Source organism: Trachurus japonicus, chromosome 6 (genome assembly GCF_045865225.1).
Source record: "Trachurus japonicus isolate A0001 chromosome 6, Traja_1.0".
In the NCBI taxonomy this organism is placed as follows: Eukaryota; Metazoa; Chordata; class Actinopteri; order Carangiformes; family Carangidae; genus Trachurus; species Trachurus japonicus.
In genome coordinates this window covers 33,215,934-33,230,868 of record NC_140912.1, presented here as the reverse complement: position 1 = coordinate 33,230,868, position 14,935 = coordinate 33,215,934, and the positions used below count along the sequence as shown (strand labels likewise).

The 14,935-nt window shown below is 41.2% G+C and overlaps 1 protein-coding gene across 2 annotated transcripts in view; it reads right to left on the bottom strand.

Moving 5' to 3' along the window:
• Positions 1-14,935, bottom strand: part of ptprz1a (protein tyrosine phosphatase receptor type Z1a) — a 124,472-nt gene that overhangs the window by 70,502 nt on the left and 39,035 nt on the right. For both annotated transcript variants that reach the window (XM_085780260.1, XM_085780259.1), the window contains exons 2-3: positions 11,017-11,079; positions 1,383-1,562 (exon numbers count right to left, since the gene is read on the bottom strand). In XM_085780260.1, coding sequence (XP_085636386.1) covers positions 1,383-1,562; positions 11,017-11,079 — 243 coding nt within the window. The remainder of the gene's footprint in view (positions 1-1,382; positions 1,563-11,016; positions 11,080-14,935) is intronic.

The following is a 14,935-nucleotide window of genomic DNA, read 5'->3' as shown; positions in this document are numbered from 1 at the left end:
TGTTTGGAGCTTTTTGAAAGGCGAGCCGGGATCCCTCTTGTCTACAATTTCACTTAACAATTACCTTGAATGCACACTGTTGGTTATTGTGTTTCACACCACTTAGAGAGAGGAAATATATAAAAGACTCTCAATCTTGTCAAATGAGAAACCGGTAACTGTATCCTTTACAATGGGACTGTACTGCTGCTGGATGAGAAAAGCTGCTATCGCCCAGCAGCATCTAACTGGGTCAAAATATCATGAGGACAGAAGGCAAAGGGGGGAGGAAGTGTCACGGTTTGATTGATGGAGGGTGGAGCTGGTGTTTCTCACTTTAACCACCTATATAAAAGTTTAATATATGTCATATGTCACCTGTATAGACACATACTGAGACTATTATCCCATACATCCTCTGGATATATGAACAGTTTTAAGTTCATATATGAAAATACCCATTGTAACATTTGTACATTTATCAAAGAATATATCCATTATGATCAACTTTTATTATATTTAACATAAAAAGAAAAGTCAAATCGTTAAGTACTTGTAGCCAACATGTTCTTTTAGCTCTACTTTTGGTCTCCACCACCTCCTGAAGGAAATCTCTGGTTCTTTAGCTGCCAAATCTTCAAGTAAGTGGGAAATTAAGTTCCCTTCATCACTGTGGAGCATGTTAGTATATTGTTTATTGCTTATTTCAATCCAGAGTCTTTGTATTGTGTATTCAGACCTGGCTCGTTTCAAGTATTTGTTCTACAACAGGGAGCGTTTAAAGGGATAGTTCAACATTTTGGCAAATTGGCCCATTGCCATAATCCCTGTAGTCATAGCAGTAGGTTCGTTACCTTTATTTGTCGGTGCAAGCTATTCTTAGAACGGCGGAGCAGAGCTGCGAGCTGCTCAGAGCTACGCTACGCTACGGAGGCAAATGGGATTTCTTGGTTTCCCTCATCAAACTCATCAAATACACAATCCAACAACTCCACAACGCTCTGGTGGACAAGTTGTGACCTGCACATTCACCACGCTATGAGATAATAACACAACGTTACCACACAGAGTTGTTTTAGCAGGAAATACAGAGACTGTTGATGAAAAACTGTCCCTGAAGGCAACGCGCATCAGCGGTTTTGCATCAATTTACCTCTAAAACAACCTTTTTCCAGGTACGACTTTTGACCAATTGAGAACAGTTGGTTCGCACATGGCATTTGTTTACAACTTTGGACGGCCCAAACGACCCAAAAGAAAAATGCAACAACTGTACTTCAACTACAACTTCTTTTAGCCTCTGAATCGGATCAAAACAAACAAGCCACATGTCTGATTACACCCTTATTATCCTGAAAACAGTGACCACAGCCGACACCAACGTAACGGGGGATGGTTCTCACCGGTCTTGCCGTCGTTCTTGATGGTCGTCCGGTCGGTCGTCAGGTTCTCCCAGCCGTCGAACTGCAGCTTCTGGTACTGCAGCTTCACCTGGGCCAGACTCTCCTCGATGTTGATGGGAGACTGTTTGGCGTTGCTGCAGGACGGAAACTTCTTGGCCCAGTTGTTTTGGTTCAGTGTTCCTGAGAAGCAAACAGAAACAGAAACAGGAAGTATTACCTTCACTGATAAACAAAAAAAATGAGAGTATGATGCAATTCAACAGCAAACTGCAGCCATGTGGTCATGAAACACTTCTCTGAAACACGATCTGAACAAACTAAAGGAAATCCTCATTGCAGAGTTCCAGCCATTATGAAAACTACTTCAGATGCAGCCATGAAATGTGACAGGCTTTAACATTTCTCCTCATTAGGCTTCAATAATAAAACCAAACAGCAAACTGTTCTAAAAAATAGCTTGCACCAACAAATAAAGGTAACAAACCTACTGCTATGACTATAGGGATTATGGCAATGGGCCAATTTGCCAAAAATGTTGAACTATCCCTTTAAGGTTAGTGATGGTGTTGGACAGGACTGGATTATATTAAATAGAATAATACATGTAGATAAATGAAACATCACAATGAGTTATGACTTGATAATAAAAAGTTGAATTTCAACATTCAACATGATAAACTGCTGCAACCGGGTGAGCTAAGCTAACAGGCTAATAACCTCCAGCTGTTCTGCTGCTCTGCAGCTTTAATGCTAATGCCGGCTCATGTTTTCATTTCTGAGGTCAAAGGTGAACGGCTTTGGATGTCGAAGAGTTTCTTCAACGACTGCTGCTCAGCTTCAGGTTTCACTCACATGACAGACGACGTGAACGCAGCACAGAGCGGTGGAGGCAGGAAAGCACATTAATGCTCATTCATTCATTTAATCATTTAATCATTTAATCATCTGTGGGCTGCACCTCAGACTGAACCACATCTACATCCAGCGGTTCACAGGCGTGTCAGACTGATCTACGGCCTCGGGCCTTTTTTTTTCTTTCTTTGTTTCTTTCTTTTTCGATTTTATTGGAAAAATAATGTGAGCAGCATGTGAAGTGAAATGTGAAGCAGTCCGTAGATCCTGCTGCTGTGACGGCAGCACGGTGCACAACTTGTTCACATCTGCTCAGAGTTACTCTCCTCGGCTGGACGTCCTGACCTTCAGCAGCTTCTCCTGCTCCCAAACAGATTGAGAGATAAATGATCTAACAATATGATGCAGACTGGTGTGTAAACATGGTGAATATAGCAATGGAAATGTTACAAATGATGATGTTTTTCCAATCTAAACTATTGTAAAATACCAATTTGAACACCATCCATGCTCTTTACCTGTAGCTAACCATCCATCCATCCATCCATCCATCCATCCATCCATCCATCCATCCATCCATCCATCCGTCCATCCAACATCCATCCATCCATCTGTCCATCCATCCATCCGTCCATCATCCATCAATCAATCAATCAATCAATCAACCGTCCGTCCGTCCGTCCGTCCGTCCATCCATCCATCCATCCATCCGTCCATTCATCCATCCACCCATCCATCCATCCATCCATCCATCCGTCCGTCCGTCCGTCCGTCCGTCCGTCCGTCCGTCCGTCCATTCATCCATCCATCCATCCGTCCATTCATCCACCCATCCATCCATCAATAATCCATCCATCCGTCCGTCCGTCCGTCCATCCATTCATCCATCCATCCATCCATCATCCATCCATCCATCCATCCATCCATCCATCCATCCATCCATCCATCATACATCCATCCATCTATCCATCCATCCATCCATCCATCCATCCATCCATCCATCCATCCATCCATACACCCATCCATCCATTCATCCATCCAACATCCATCCATCCATCCATCCATCCATCCATCCATCCATCCATCCATCCATCCATCCATCCATCCATCCATCATTAATCCATCCATCCATCCATCCATCCATCCATCCATCCATCCATCCATCCATCCATCCATCCATCCATCCATCCATCATTAATCCATCCATCCATCCATCCATCCATCCATCCTCTGTGGTATCATAGTTGTACCAGACTAAACTCTCTAAAGTCTCTAACTCCTCCAGGTGAACCCTGAGGCCACACAGAGTAGATTTAATACCTCCAGCGTGTTCTGGTTTTGCCCCGGGGGGGTTTCTCCTACCCCACCCACTACCACACTTCCCTTGTTACCTGGAAAACTCTACTCTGAACGAAGACGCCCAGGAGGCATCAACTTAACAAGACGCCCAGAGGAAACTCCATATCAGCTGCCTCCTGTACCTGTGACCTCCTTCTACCTCAGTGCTGAACAACCTCCTCCAACCAGGTATCGAGGCCAAAGGATGTCTTTTTAGAGCACTTTCTATTTTAAAGGGACAATAAAAAAGTCTCATATTAATGTGGATGAATCTACGTTACCCACTTGTTAATGGGCCCATTTTCGATAAATATATCGTTTTGTCTCTATCGTTATTTTGTTATTATTAGTGGTGGCGGAAATGCTGGGCGAGCCAACCAGCGTTTCTTTACTTTTGGTTTTGCGGACGCTGCCCGACGAGTCATGAGAATAACGCCGCCGAATCGCCGTTTATGGTCGGAACTAAGACGGTATGTGATTGTCTTCGAACCTCTGACTTTAATTCTTGATGAATGAAAACACGAGTCCGTCTTGCGCCGGTCAAAGAATTTCACGGTGCGCGCGGAGGCTCATAAATGTAGTAGTAGTAATAAGTAGTAACCCTAACACTTTGCTTTTCCAAAACTCCTCGTTGTCCCTTTAAAGATAAGAATCGAACATTCAGGACTCAAGTAAAACTGAACTGCCCAGTTTTATGAATGAGAGGCCTGAATATAAGAATAGCACTATAGAGTTTTTTTTAACTTTCTAAGTCTGTTTTTACACCAGAAAGTCATGTCATTGTTGCATTTATCGCTTGTTTAGGTTCTGCGATTTCTGAAGCGCACCAAAGTTTATGAACAACGCTGCATGGTTGAAAGGTGTCACTCGACGATTGGACAAAGTCCCTCCCTCCTGAAAAAACAAACAGCAAACACGTACGTACACTGCAAAAACTCAAAACCTTACCAAGAATATTTGTCTTAATTCTAGTCAAAATGTCTCATTTCTAGTCAAAACAAATCTCATTATACCTAAAATAAGACTCACCACATTTAAAAGTAGCTTGTTTTTAGCCAGTTTTTACTTCTTTCAAGCATATTTTCACTTGAATAAATCTGATAGTGGAGCAAGTTTTTGTTGATTATTACAAGCACAAAAAAACTGCTTTCACTGGCAGATTTTTCTACTTATTTCAAGTGAAAATTTGTTTGAAACAAGCGAAAATTATCTAAAAACAAGTTGATTTTTAGGTGATGAGTCTTATTTGAAGTGGAAAGAGATTAGTTTTGACTAGAAATGAGACATTTTGACAAGAAATAAGACAAATATTCTTGGAAAGACTTTGAGTTTTTGCAGTGTAGCACAGGAAAAAGCGAACCATTCCTCAAAGGGCCGGTGTGGATGCAGGTTTTCTTTCCAACCAACCAAGCAGCAGCAGCAGCAGCAGAACGCCAGACCAGACTCATTTAACCAACCGATCTCAGTCTTCAGACAGTTGATTGGTCAAACTGTGTGCTCTTGACTGATTGGAACAAAAACCTGCAGCCACACGGCCCTTCGAGAAACGGATTGCTCATGCCTCAGGATGTTACAGTAAGTTAGCTGCTTTGGGGATTGTGTTTGTTCATTTTTTATTCATTTGTCAGGCACATGGCTCAGCAAGCCGTTTACATAAGATGATGGTGTTTCTACAGCTAACTCTGGTCCGTTTACTAAAGCTAAAACCACAGGTTGGGAACCACTTTGAACATGATCGGATGTGTTTAAAGACACTTACTGTTGAGTTTCTGGGTAAGTGCAAAACCTGTTTCCAAATGTTTCATGGGGGGTAAAGTGGGTAAATTACAGGTTGTTTGTTTGAGTCATTGACTTTCGACATAAATAATCAGATCAACGTCAGGTTTATTTCATGACTAATTACTGGTTTGTTCTGTTTATGACCTTTTTTTTCTCACATTCACAGTGAATCATCATCTGGTCTGGAGTCAGATGTGGATTTAGTGGAGTTACTGTCACTATATAGAGTATAGGCCACGACCATATATGGAATAACTTGTCTTTGAACTTAATTTAACATGAAGCCTCCTCAGAGTTTCATCGACTTTGTTGCTTTTAACCGGATCATTAATGTTAATATTTACATTTATGTTTCACTTTGGCTTCCAGCAGCTGTAAAGTCAGGATTAGTTTCCACATTACATCGGTATAGTATATATATATAACACAAACAGTGTAAATTATTCTGTTCTATATTGTTGCAGCTCTTAAGCACTTTGTAAGATATCTATGATGTTGTTATTCTCAGATTTACACGTGTTTCTGTCATCCGTTTATATACAAAGTTCAGCTCTACGTGTTTGATGTCTTTGGAAACTTAAGGATCTGAAGTGGGAAAGTCTCCTGGTTTTTCCTCTGACAACAAAGTGAAGTCGAGATTCAGGGGTTTGGAGTCAAATAACTCAACAACTATTAAATAAATTCCACTTCAAACATGTATGTTCCCGTCAGGAATAACTTAAAGCACAATAAATACGAGAGAGAACATTTATATTAAATATTTCTATTATATATCAAAGGTAGATGTTTCCATTAAAGCTCATACAGCATCCAATAACTTAAAGGATTTGGTTTCTCTGAGTGTTTTATTCTGAAATCTGCTCTATTTTTAATTGGATCAGTCAGAAAACAGTCAGCCAATCAGAAGAGAGACTCAGAGCCTCCTCCTCTCTTCCGATTGGCTGACACCGACCTGTTGTTACTAGAGCTCCAGAGAGAAGCTAAAAGAGGAGATGGAAAACTACACCGAGATGGTTTTTAGATCTTCTCATGGATCAATCTTTCAAAATAAAATAAAACACAGGAACAATTAAATAATAATCCCCCCTAAAAAATATGAGCACAGATGAAAGAAAACAGCTTCAACCAGAAGCAGATGTGAACTCGTTATGTTTGATAATATGTGTCATGATCAGATCAGATCAGATCACAGGTCATTAATAATTGATTATGTTCATTAATCTACATTTTAAAGAGTCTTGACACCAGGAGAAGCTGCAGCTAAGTCTCTGTGGAGGAGTTTGATCCGCAACACTCAGGCACATTAAGCTAATTGGCCTGAACCCCAGTGGCTGATGGGATTACAGTCCTAAAGGCTGAAGGACGGAGGGATGTAGGAGGATCAGAAACAAAACATTACGTTTCATAGAAAACATTATTATTATTATTATTTTATTTACAGCTTAAAAAAACAGTTTCTTTTGGCCTCAGTGACGGATTAAAACAGGTTGATGTAAAACGTCCATGTGTTTGTTTTATCTCAAAGGTCTGACTCATTAAATCTCTGCTGTTTACCGAGCCGAGCCAAACGCTGAGCAGACATCAAAGACCTGAGTGTGTGTGTGTGTGTGTGTGTGTGTCCTGAACGGAGAGTAAAAGTGGTTGAAATTTGATTCATGTGCTTCATCGTATTTCCTAAATTATATTTTCAGATGAGACGTCAGAGTCGGAGCTGCAGTGAAATAGTCAAAATTCTGAATTTTTATTTCTCAACAACATCACAACTCCTCAGACTTTAATGTTTTAGGGATGGTGATGATGGTGATGACAATGATTTTTGAATAATCAAATAGTCATTCAATTAAATAAATAAATAATAGGTCATGCTACCTTGTCTGAAAATATGTACATTCCCTTTTTACTGTGGCAGAAGGAGAAACATGCAAGATCAGAAAGTTCTGTGTGAAACTCTGTATAATAATTATAAAAATAAATAATATTATATTATTATAAACAAATGAAACTGAAGAGCAGCACAAGCTCTGCACGGTGCGGACTGTGATGAGAAGCTACCGGAGAATATTCACGTATTGACGAGAGGAGACTTCGTCCGTGATGAGGACTTCATTCAACTACACCGCTGTGACACGTGAAGGTGCGTTCAGGTACCGAAATGTGGTACCGCTTGACTTCCCATGAATCGGTACTCGGTACTTTGGTGGGAATTCGGTCGGTACCAAAAAAGTACCAAATTCGGTACCCATCCCTAGCTCAGTGTGTCCTCCTCTGATTGGTTCATATCTATTGAGGTTTATTGACAGGTGAGTTTTTTTTTTATATATATATATGAGGAGTTTGTTAGCTTTAAAACCAGCCGTTGGCACTTCTTGTGACTTTGTAATGTCACAACAGAGCAGCCACCAAGCCCCGCCCCCTCACCTGGACCACCTGGACTTGTAGGATTTGGTTTCACTGAGTGTTTTATGCTGAAATCTGTGCAGCATCTTAAAATTTACTGACCCTTTCTAAATGATCTAATGAACCACTGATATCTGATCAATAACTGGATTGTTATTGATATACAACTGTATACTGTATCTATATCCACTTTTAAATCCAGGTTAAAAACATTTCTCTTTTCACGTGCTTATAGCTGAGAACTTAAAACTTGATCTATTTTCTTTTATTTTACTTTTATTTGCTCTTGCTTTTAACTCTGTTTTTAGTGTTTTGTTTGTTTTTATTCTGTCTTATGCCTCTTTTTTTTTAATGTTTTGTCTTTATGTAAAGCACATTGAGTTGCCTTGGTATGAAATGCGCTATATAAATAAAGATGCCTTGCCTTGCCTTGCCTATATAACTATAATACCGATTTATGAATGATAGTTATTCATGTCTCATTCCAAAAGTTGATCAGTGGGAATAAAACAAATCCACATTTTCATCTCTCACATTAAAAAGTGAAAAGCTTCACACATTACTCCACTGTCATTCAAAACCAATGAGTTAATACTTTGAAGTACCACACACACACACACACACACACACACACACACACACTATTGATTCACATCAAAGCAGAAACATTCAAGTCCTCACTGAGCATCAGTGGAGCTGACGTCACATTACAGGACACACACACAAACACACAAACACATGCAAGTACACATAACACAGGAAGCACAGAGCAGACGGAGGTCGACAGACCGACAGAACCGGTCCTGACCCTGAACACCGACACGTCACAGCCTCAGTGTGTAGCTACAGACGTAAACACACACATGGAGGTAAACAATCATGGAGGTAAACAGGTGAAGTTCTAGTCAGACAGATGTGTCACCCAGATGTGATCGGCTCTAAAACCTCTCTGCAGCATCGTCTCTGCTGTTGGCCTCGTCTGAGCACAGTTATGACGATGAATGTGAATCCAGAGCAATGTAAAGTGTTAATTTAAAGGGATAGTTCAACATTTTGGCAAATTGGCCCATTGCCATAATCCCTATAGTCATAGCAGTAGGTTCGTTACCTTTAATTGTCGGTGCAAGCTGTTTTTAGAACGGCGGAGCAGAGCCGTGAGCTGCTCAGAGCTACGCTACGGAGGCTCATTATGGGATTTCTTGGTTCCCCTCATCAAACTCATCAAATACACAATCCAACAACTCCACAACGCTCTGGTGGACAAGTTGTGAGCTGCACATTCACCACGCTATGAGATAATAACACAACGTTACCACACAGAGTTGTTTTAGAGGGAAATTCATGCAAAACCGCTGATGCACGTTGCATTCAGGGACAGTTTTTCAGCAAGCAGTCTCTGTATTTGCCTCGAAAAAACGGCTGCGTCTCATCTTGTCCACGAAAGAGTTTTTGAGTTGTTGGATTGTGTATTTGATGAGTTTGATGAGGGAAACCAAGAAATCCCATAATGAGCCTCCGTAGCGTAGCTCTGAGCAGCTCGCGGCTCTGCTCCGCCGTTCTAAAAACAGCTTGCACCGACAAGGTAACAAACCCAGTGGCGTCATTTGGGTATGGCGGTGTATGGCACTCGCCATACCTTGACTTTGGTAGAAAATGTTCAGAGTACTGGCACGTAGCCTATAGATTTGAACCCCTGGCGTACAGGGACGGCGTACAGTGTCCTGTTGTAATTCTCTCTGACCGATTCGCGATAGTGTTGCCTCTTTCTCACTGAACACCATGCTGTCGCTCCTGCTCCTCTCTGCTCCTCTCTCTCTGTCTCACTGAGGGGCGGGGCTGCCTCGCGCCGTGCGCTGTGTCTGTGAGAGCGCGTGTACGAGTGCACGCCGCTGCTCAGACTGTAACTCGTGCTGCAGACGTGAATGTGGAGCGACTAAAACCTTTGTGAGTTATAAAGCCATCAACATGACTTCCCAGTGGTGCCTGCTAACAACTTAGTTTACCACTTATTCCACATGCTTAAATATGAGTCATATTTCAGTGCTTGTTTGGCTAAAACTAGCTACTTAGACAGTAAAATGAAAGCTCTTATTTGAGAAACACTGTGAAGCTGCTGCAGTCGTCTTGTTAAGAACAGGCTAATGACAGCTGTCTGTGGAGTGTGGAGGCTGTTTATCTTGTCACAAATCACAAAAACTTCTAAATGAGACAAACAAGACCCAAGCAGGCCCCTGTCTAACATAGGCTACCTGAATGTAGTGAATCACAGCAGCAACAGGAGGAATCACTCATTCAACTTAATTCTTGTGTAAATTGTAATTTGTTTCCAGATTTTAATTTATTCTGAATTTGCTGTTCTTACTGTAGAAACATGTGGCCTACTGTAGATTAGCAGTGAATAAACTTATGTTGGCAATAATTTGTTGACACAAAAGAACAGGATACAGACACCTTTTACGGAGTGGATAAAAATAGCCTATTCAAATAGCCTATTCATTTGTCTTAAGAGATTATTTACAAATGGATTTTAACAAGAAAATACTTGTTAAAAATCTTTGTAGAAGGTGAGTCAGGGTTCCCACGCGCCCTGGAAAACCTGGAATGGTTATCCAGTCATGGAAAACACATGGAAATTGAGAAAAAGTGTCAAAGGTCCTGGAAAAGCTTGAGTTGTCCTGGGAAATTATTTATCACACTGTTACATCAGCTACCAGAGCTCTGTTTGACTTTTTCAGACGCCTCACCCCACTAATGATTTATTTTCAAAAGATAAATAAGTTTTATTGTGAACCCTTGTGTGGGGTATTGTGAGTATCATCCAATCCATAGCATTGATAGTGATAATTGAGAAAGCTTCGTGATTTTGCTCTCAAATCACACCAGATTGCTGCATTTCAATTTACAATGCGCACAAATTTTCGGGCGGGGGGTTACACCCCCCGGACCCCCCAGGTGACGGGTTGGTCCTTGCCATACCTTGTCTAAAACTGAAATGACGCCACTGAACAAACCTACTGCTATGACTATAGGGGTTATGGCAATGGGCCAATTTGCCAAAATGGTGAACTATCCCTTTAATAAAACTATAAACCATGAAACCAGACTCCACCTGGACCAACAACACGGCTGCAGCTACAAAACGTTTCTCTGAACTGTGACAAACTCAACAGGGAAACCACAGTAAAGAGGCTCAGAGGCCAAACCTGCTGAGTCATGACTCATAATGACTCATGACTCATCACTGTCGCTCTCATCAGACTTCACTCACCTGCGTACGACCAGTCGATCTCCTCTGAGAACTTGCGTTGGTTCCTGTAGGTGTATCCATCAGCTGCAAGAGACACAGAGAGACACATGATCAGTTATACACGTTTATATCAATCAATCAATCAACCGTGTGAAATTAGAAATAATAAAAGAGGTAAAACCTGCTCACAAAAACAACAACAATGTGATTTTCCTTTAAAATCTTACACCAGAAGAACTTTGAATCACGGGCTGAACCTTTGTGGCTAATAAAACATTTATTTCATTAAAGACGTATGAACCTCTCAGTTTGCAGCTTCGGGCGATTTGAAGGTTGTAAAACGGTTTTTACAGAATCAAAGTTGTGAGACGAATGAGGCTTTAAATTCCTGAGCTGACAGTTTCATTGTTGGAGTTGAACTTTTATGGTTTGATTGGACTCGAGAGACGAGTTCACTGAGCGGCTGCCAAACTAAACAACCAGCTAACTGTTTATATTAAAGCTCCTTCAGAATAAAGGTAGATGTTTGTGTTAAAGCTCCATACAGTATAAAGGTAGATGTCCATGTGTAGTGTGATTATAAAGCAGCTCTAGGTTCTATATTAATACTGTGAAAGTATCAAAGCCTCAGTCCACAGAGAAATGCACACAGCCTGTATTCAGAAACTGAGCCTTAAAAAACCAGCCGTCAGGACTTCCTGTCACTTTGTGATGTCACAACTAAGCCCCGCCCCCTCACCACCACCTGGACCCACCATCCAACCAACAACAACTTGCAGGATTTGGTTTCTCTGAGTGTTTTATTCTGGAATCTGCTCTATTTTTTTATTCTATCACTTTAGAAAACAGTCAGCCAATCAGAAGAGAGGCTCAGAGCCTCCTCCTCTCTCCTGATTGGCTGACACCGACCTGTTGTTACTAGAGCTCCAGAGAGGAGATGGAAAACAACACTTTTACCTCCTTCCAAGAATATTTGTCTTATTTCTTGTCAAAATGTCTCATTTCTAGTCAAAACTAAACTCTTTCCACTTAAGATAAGACCTAAAAATTAACTTGTTTTTAGATATTTTCACTTGTTTCAAACACATTTTCACTTGAAATAAGTAGAAAAATCTGCCAGTGAAAGCAAGATTTTTGTTCTTGTAATAAGAAAAAAAAACTTGATCCACTGTCAGATTTTTCTACTTATTCCAAGTGAAAATATGCTTGAAAGAAGTGTCTAAAAACAAGCTACTTTTTAAAGTGATGAGTCTTATTTTAAGTATAATGAGATTTGTTTTGACTAGAAATGACATTTTGACTAGAAATAAGACAAATATTCTTGGTAAGATTTTGAGTTTTTGCAGTGGCAGTTTGGACATTTTGGGTCAAAACAGAAAAAAATTCAACCCTGTGAGGATCAATGAGTTCAAACCTCCTCCACATCCCATCATTGACCACCGTCCTCCACCTCCCTCACTTCCTGCCCTAACCCTGAGCCGACCGGACCGGACCGGACCGCTCTGCTCTGCTCTGCTCCGGCCCTCAGTCATGGATATAATGAGATCCTGTCGGGAGGTGACATCATTAACCCGAGCGGCTGTCCGGGCATCTGTCACGTTAATGAAGTGGAGCCGTTGGAGAACAACACCTCATTACCATCACAGAGCGCCGAAAGGGCCCGCCGGCTGAGCAGGACGGAGCTCACGTGACGCCGCCGGGGAAGGAAATCAAGTGACATGATGATGATGATGAGGTGTTCACCAGCATGGGAAAGGAAAATGTTGGGAATTCACTGAACTTGAGATTTATTAAAGGTTTCTGGTCACAAACCTTAAAGTGTAAAGGTCTGGTCGGACAACAACCTGTATTTTCATAAACCTTCAATATCAAATCTTATGGGAAGTTCATGAATCGCAGCCGCCACTGAAATAAAACCCAAACTCAAAACCTTTTTTTTTTATTCCTCAGGATCAAGCTAAGTTTTATCTATTTATTTTTCTAAATCAGCCAATTACACTGTAGGACAAACTGCATCAATGTTCCTCAATGGCAGAGAACAGGCCTTAAAGGGATAGTTCAACATTTTGGCAAATTGTCCCACTGCCATAATCCCTATAGTCATAGCAGTACTGTAGGTTTGTTACCTTTAATTGTCGGTGCAAGCTATTTTTAGAACGGCGGAGCAGAGCCGCGAGCTGCTCAGAGCTACGCTACGGAGGCTCATTATGGGATTTCTTGGTTTCCCTCATCAAACTCATCAAATACACAATCCAACAACTCCACAACGCTCTGGTGGACAAGTTGTGACCTGCACATTCACCACGCTATGAGATAATAACACAACGTTACCACACAGAGTTGTTTTAGAGGGAAATACAGGGTAAATAGAGTCTGCTTGCTGAAAAACTGTCCCTGAAGGCAACGCGCATCAGCGGTTTTGCATGAATTTACCTCTAAAACAACTCTAAAAACAGCTTGCAACGACAATTAAAGGTAACGAACCTACTGCTATGACTATAGGGATTATGGCAATGGGCCAATTTGCCAAAATGTTGAACTATCCCTTTAAAGGAGCTTCAATGATCGTCAATAAACCAATGGATGGTTTATTTATTAACAGCTATTGGACGAAACCATCTTGAGCAAACATCCACTGTTCCTAGACAATAAAACCAACAGATCAATACAGCCCAATTAATCTCAATGCGATCAAAACCAGACTATCGCATCGCCAGCACCATGAGTGTTGGAACATAAAGGATCAACGACATGTTTGTTTGTTTTTTATAGCTATTTTTGGTTTTGATGGACTTGTCTCCACGGTTACTAGATCTTCACTGTTGGGAGTCTAACGTGGGTCCTTTCTCACCCCACTGGTGATAATTACAGCCACAATTACACACTGTAATTTAAATCTCACCCCGGAGCGACAAACTCGTTTCCTTCTAAATTGTTCCCTGTGTTCGTTTCTGCAGAAGTTCAGTGTCGGATTTAAATTTGAAGGGACTAATGTGTGTTACAGCAGCGACTTTACATACACACATGGAATGATTTATACTGTAGCTTCCACCTAAACACCTGGAAACACTTCACAGGTAACATTCGTGATCTCCATTAAAGCTCCATACGGTATAAAGGTAGATGTTTGTGTTAAAGCTCCATACAGTATAAAGGTAGATGTTTGTGTTAAAGCTCCATACAGTATAAAGGTAGATGTTTGTGTTAAAGCTCCATACAGTATAAAGGTAGATGTTTGTGTTAAAGCTCCATACAGTATAAAGGTAGATGTTTGTGTTAAAGCTCCATACAGTATAAAGGTAGATGTTTGTTTGTTGTTTGTGTTACAGATTCACAACAAAAGCATCAAACTCCTTGTGAGGAACCAACAGGAAGAAGCTGCACATGAACATGAACAGTTATGTCTATGTCGGAGAGTTTGCAGCCTTTTCCCCCCCGATTAAAATTCATGATCACGACCCCACCTGGTTCTGGTCTGACTGTCCGGTCTTACAGTAAATCTGCAGTAAATTAGGAGATGAGGAGTCCCGCTGCGTCGTGTTTATTCCCTCTGAGCTCGGGATGATAGTGGTCTAATCCAGGATTACATGTTTGACAGTCTGGAGCAGCGACTCCGGAGGAAACACAAGCCTGAGCACCGTCACTCAGGACGTTAATGGTCTCATGTAAAGCAGGTGTTTCCCAGCCAGGTTGTCTGTAATCTGAGCTGCTCTAAGACCAAAGTCGCTGCTTTAGATTAAGACTCAGTCACTCTGAAAGTTTGGATCGGATCGGGATTTACAACTTTCTGCTGCCGTGATTCGATGTGAGAGGGAAGTTCAGAGCACAGAGCGGCTGAAATCTGCAGTCTTTCAGAAAAGGAGATTGAAGAATAAGAAAAATGTTGTTAGAATAAACAGGAAATGATGTGTAGCCGTTACAGTATTAAGATGGAAAACTA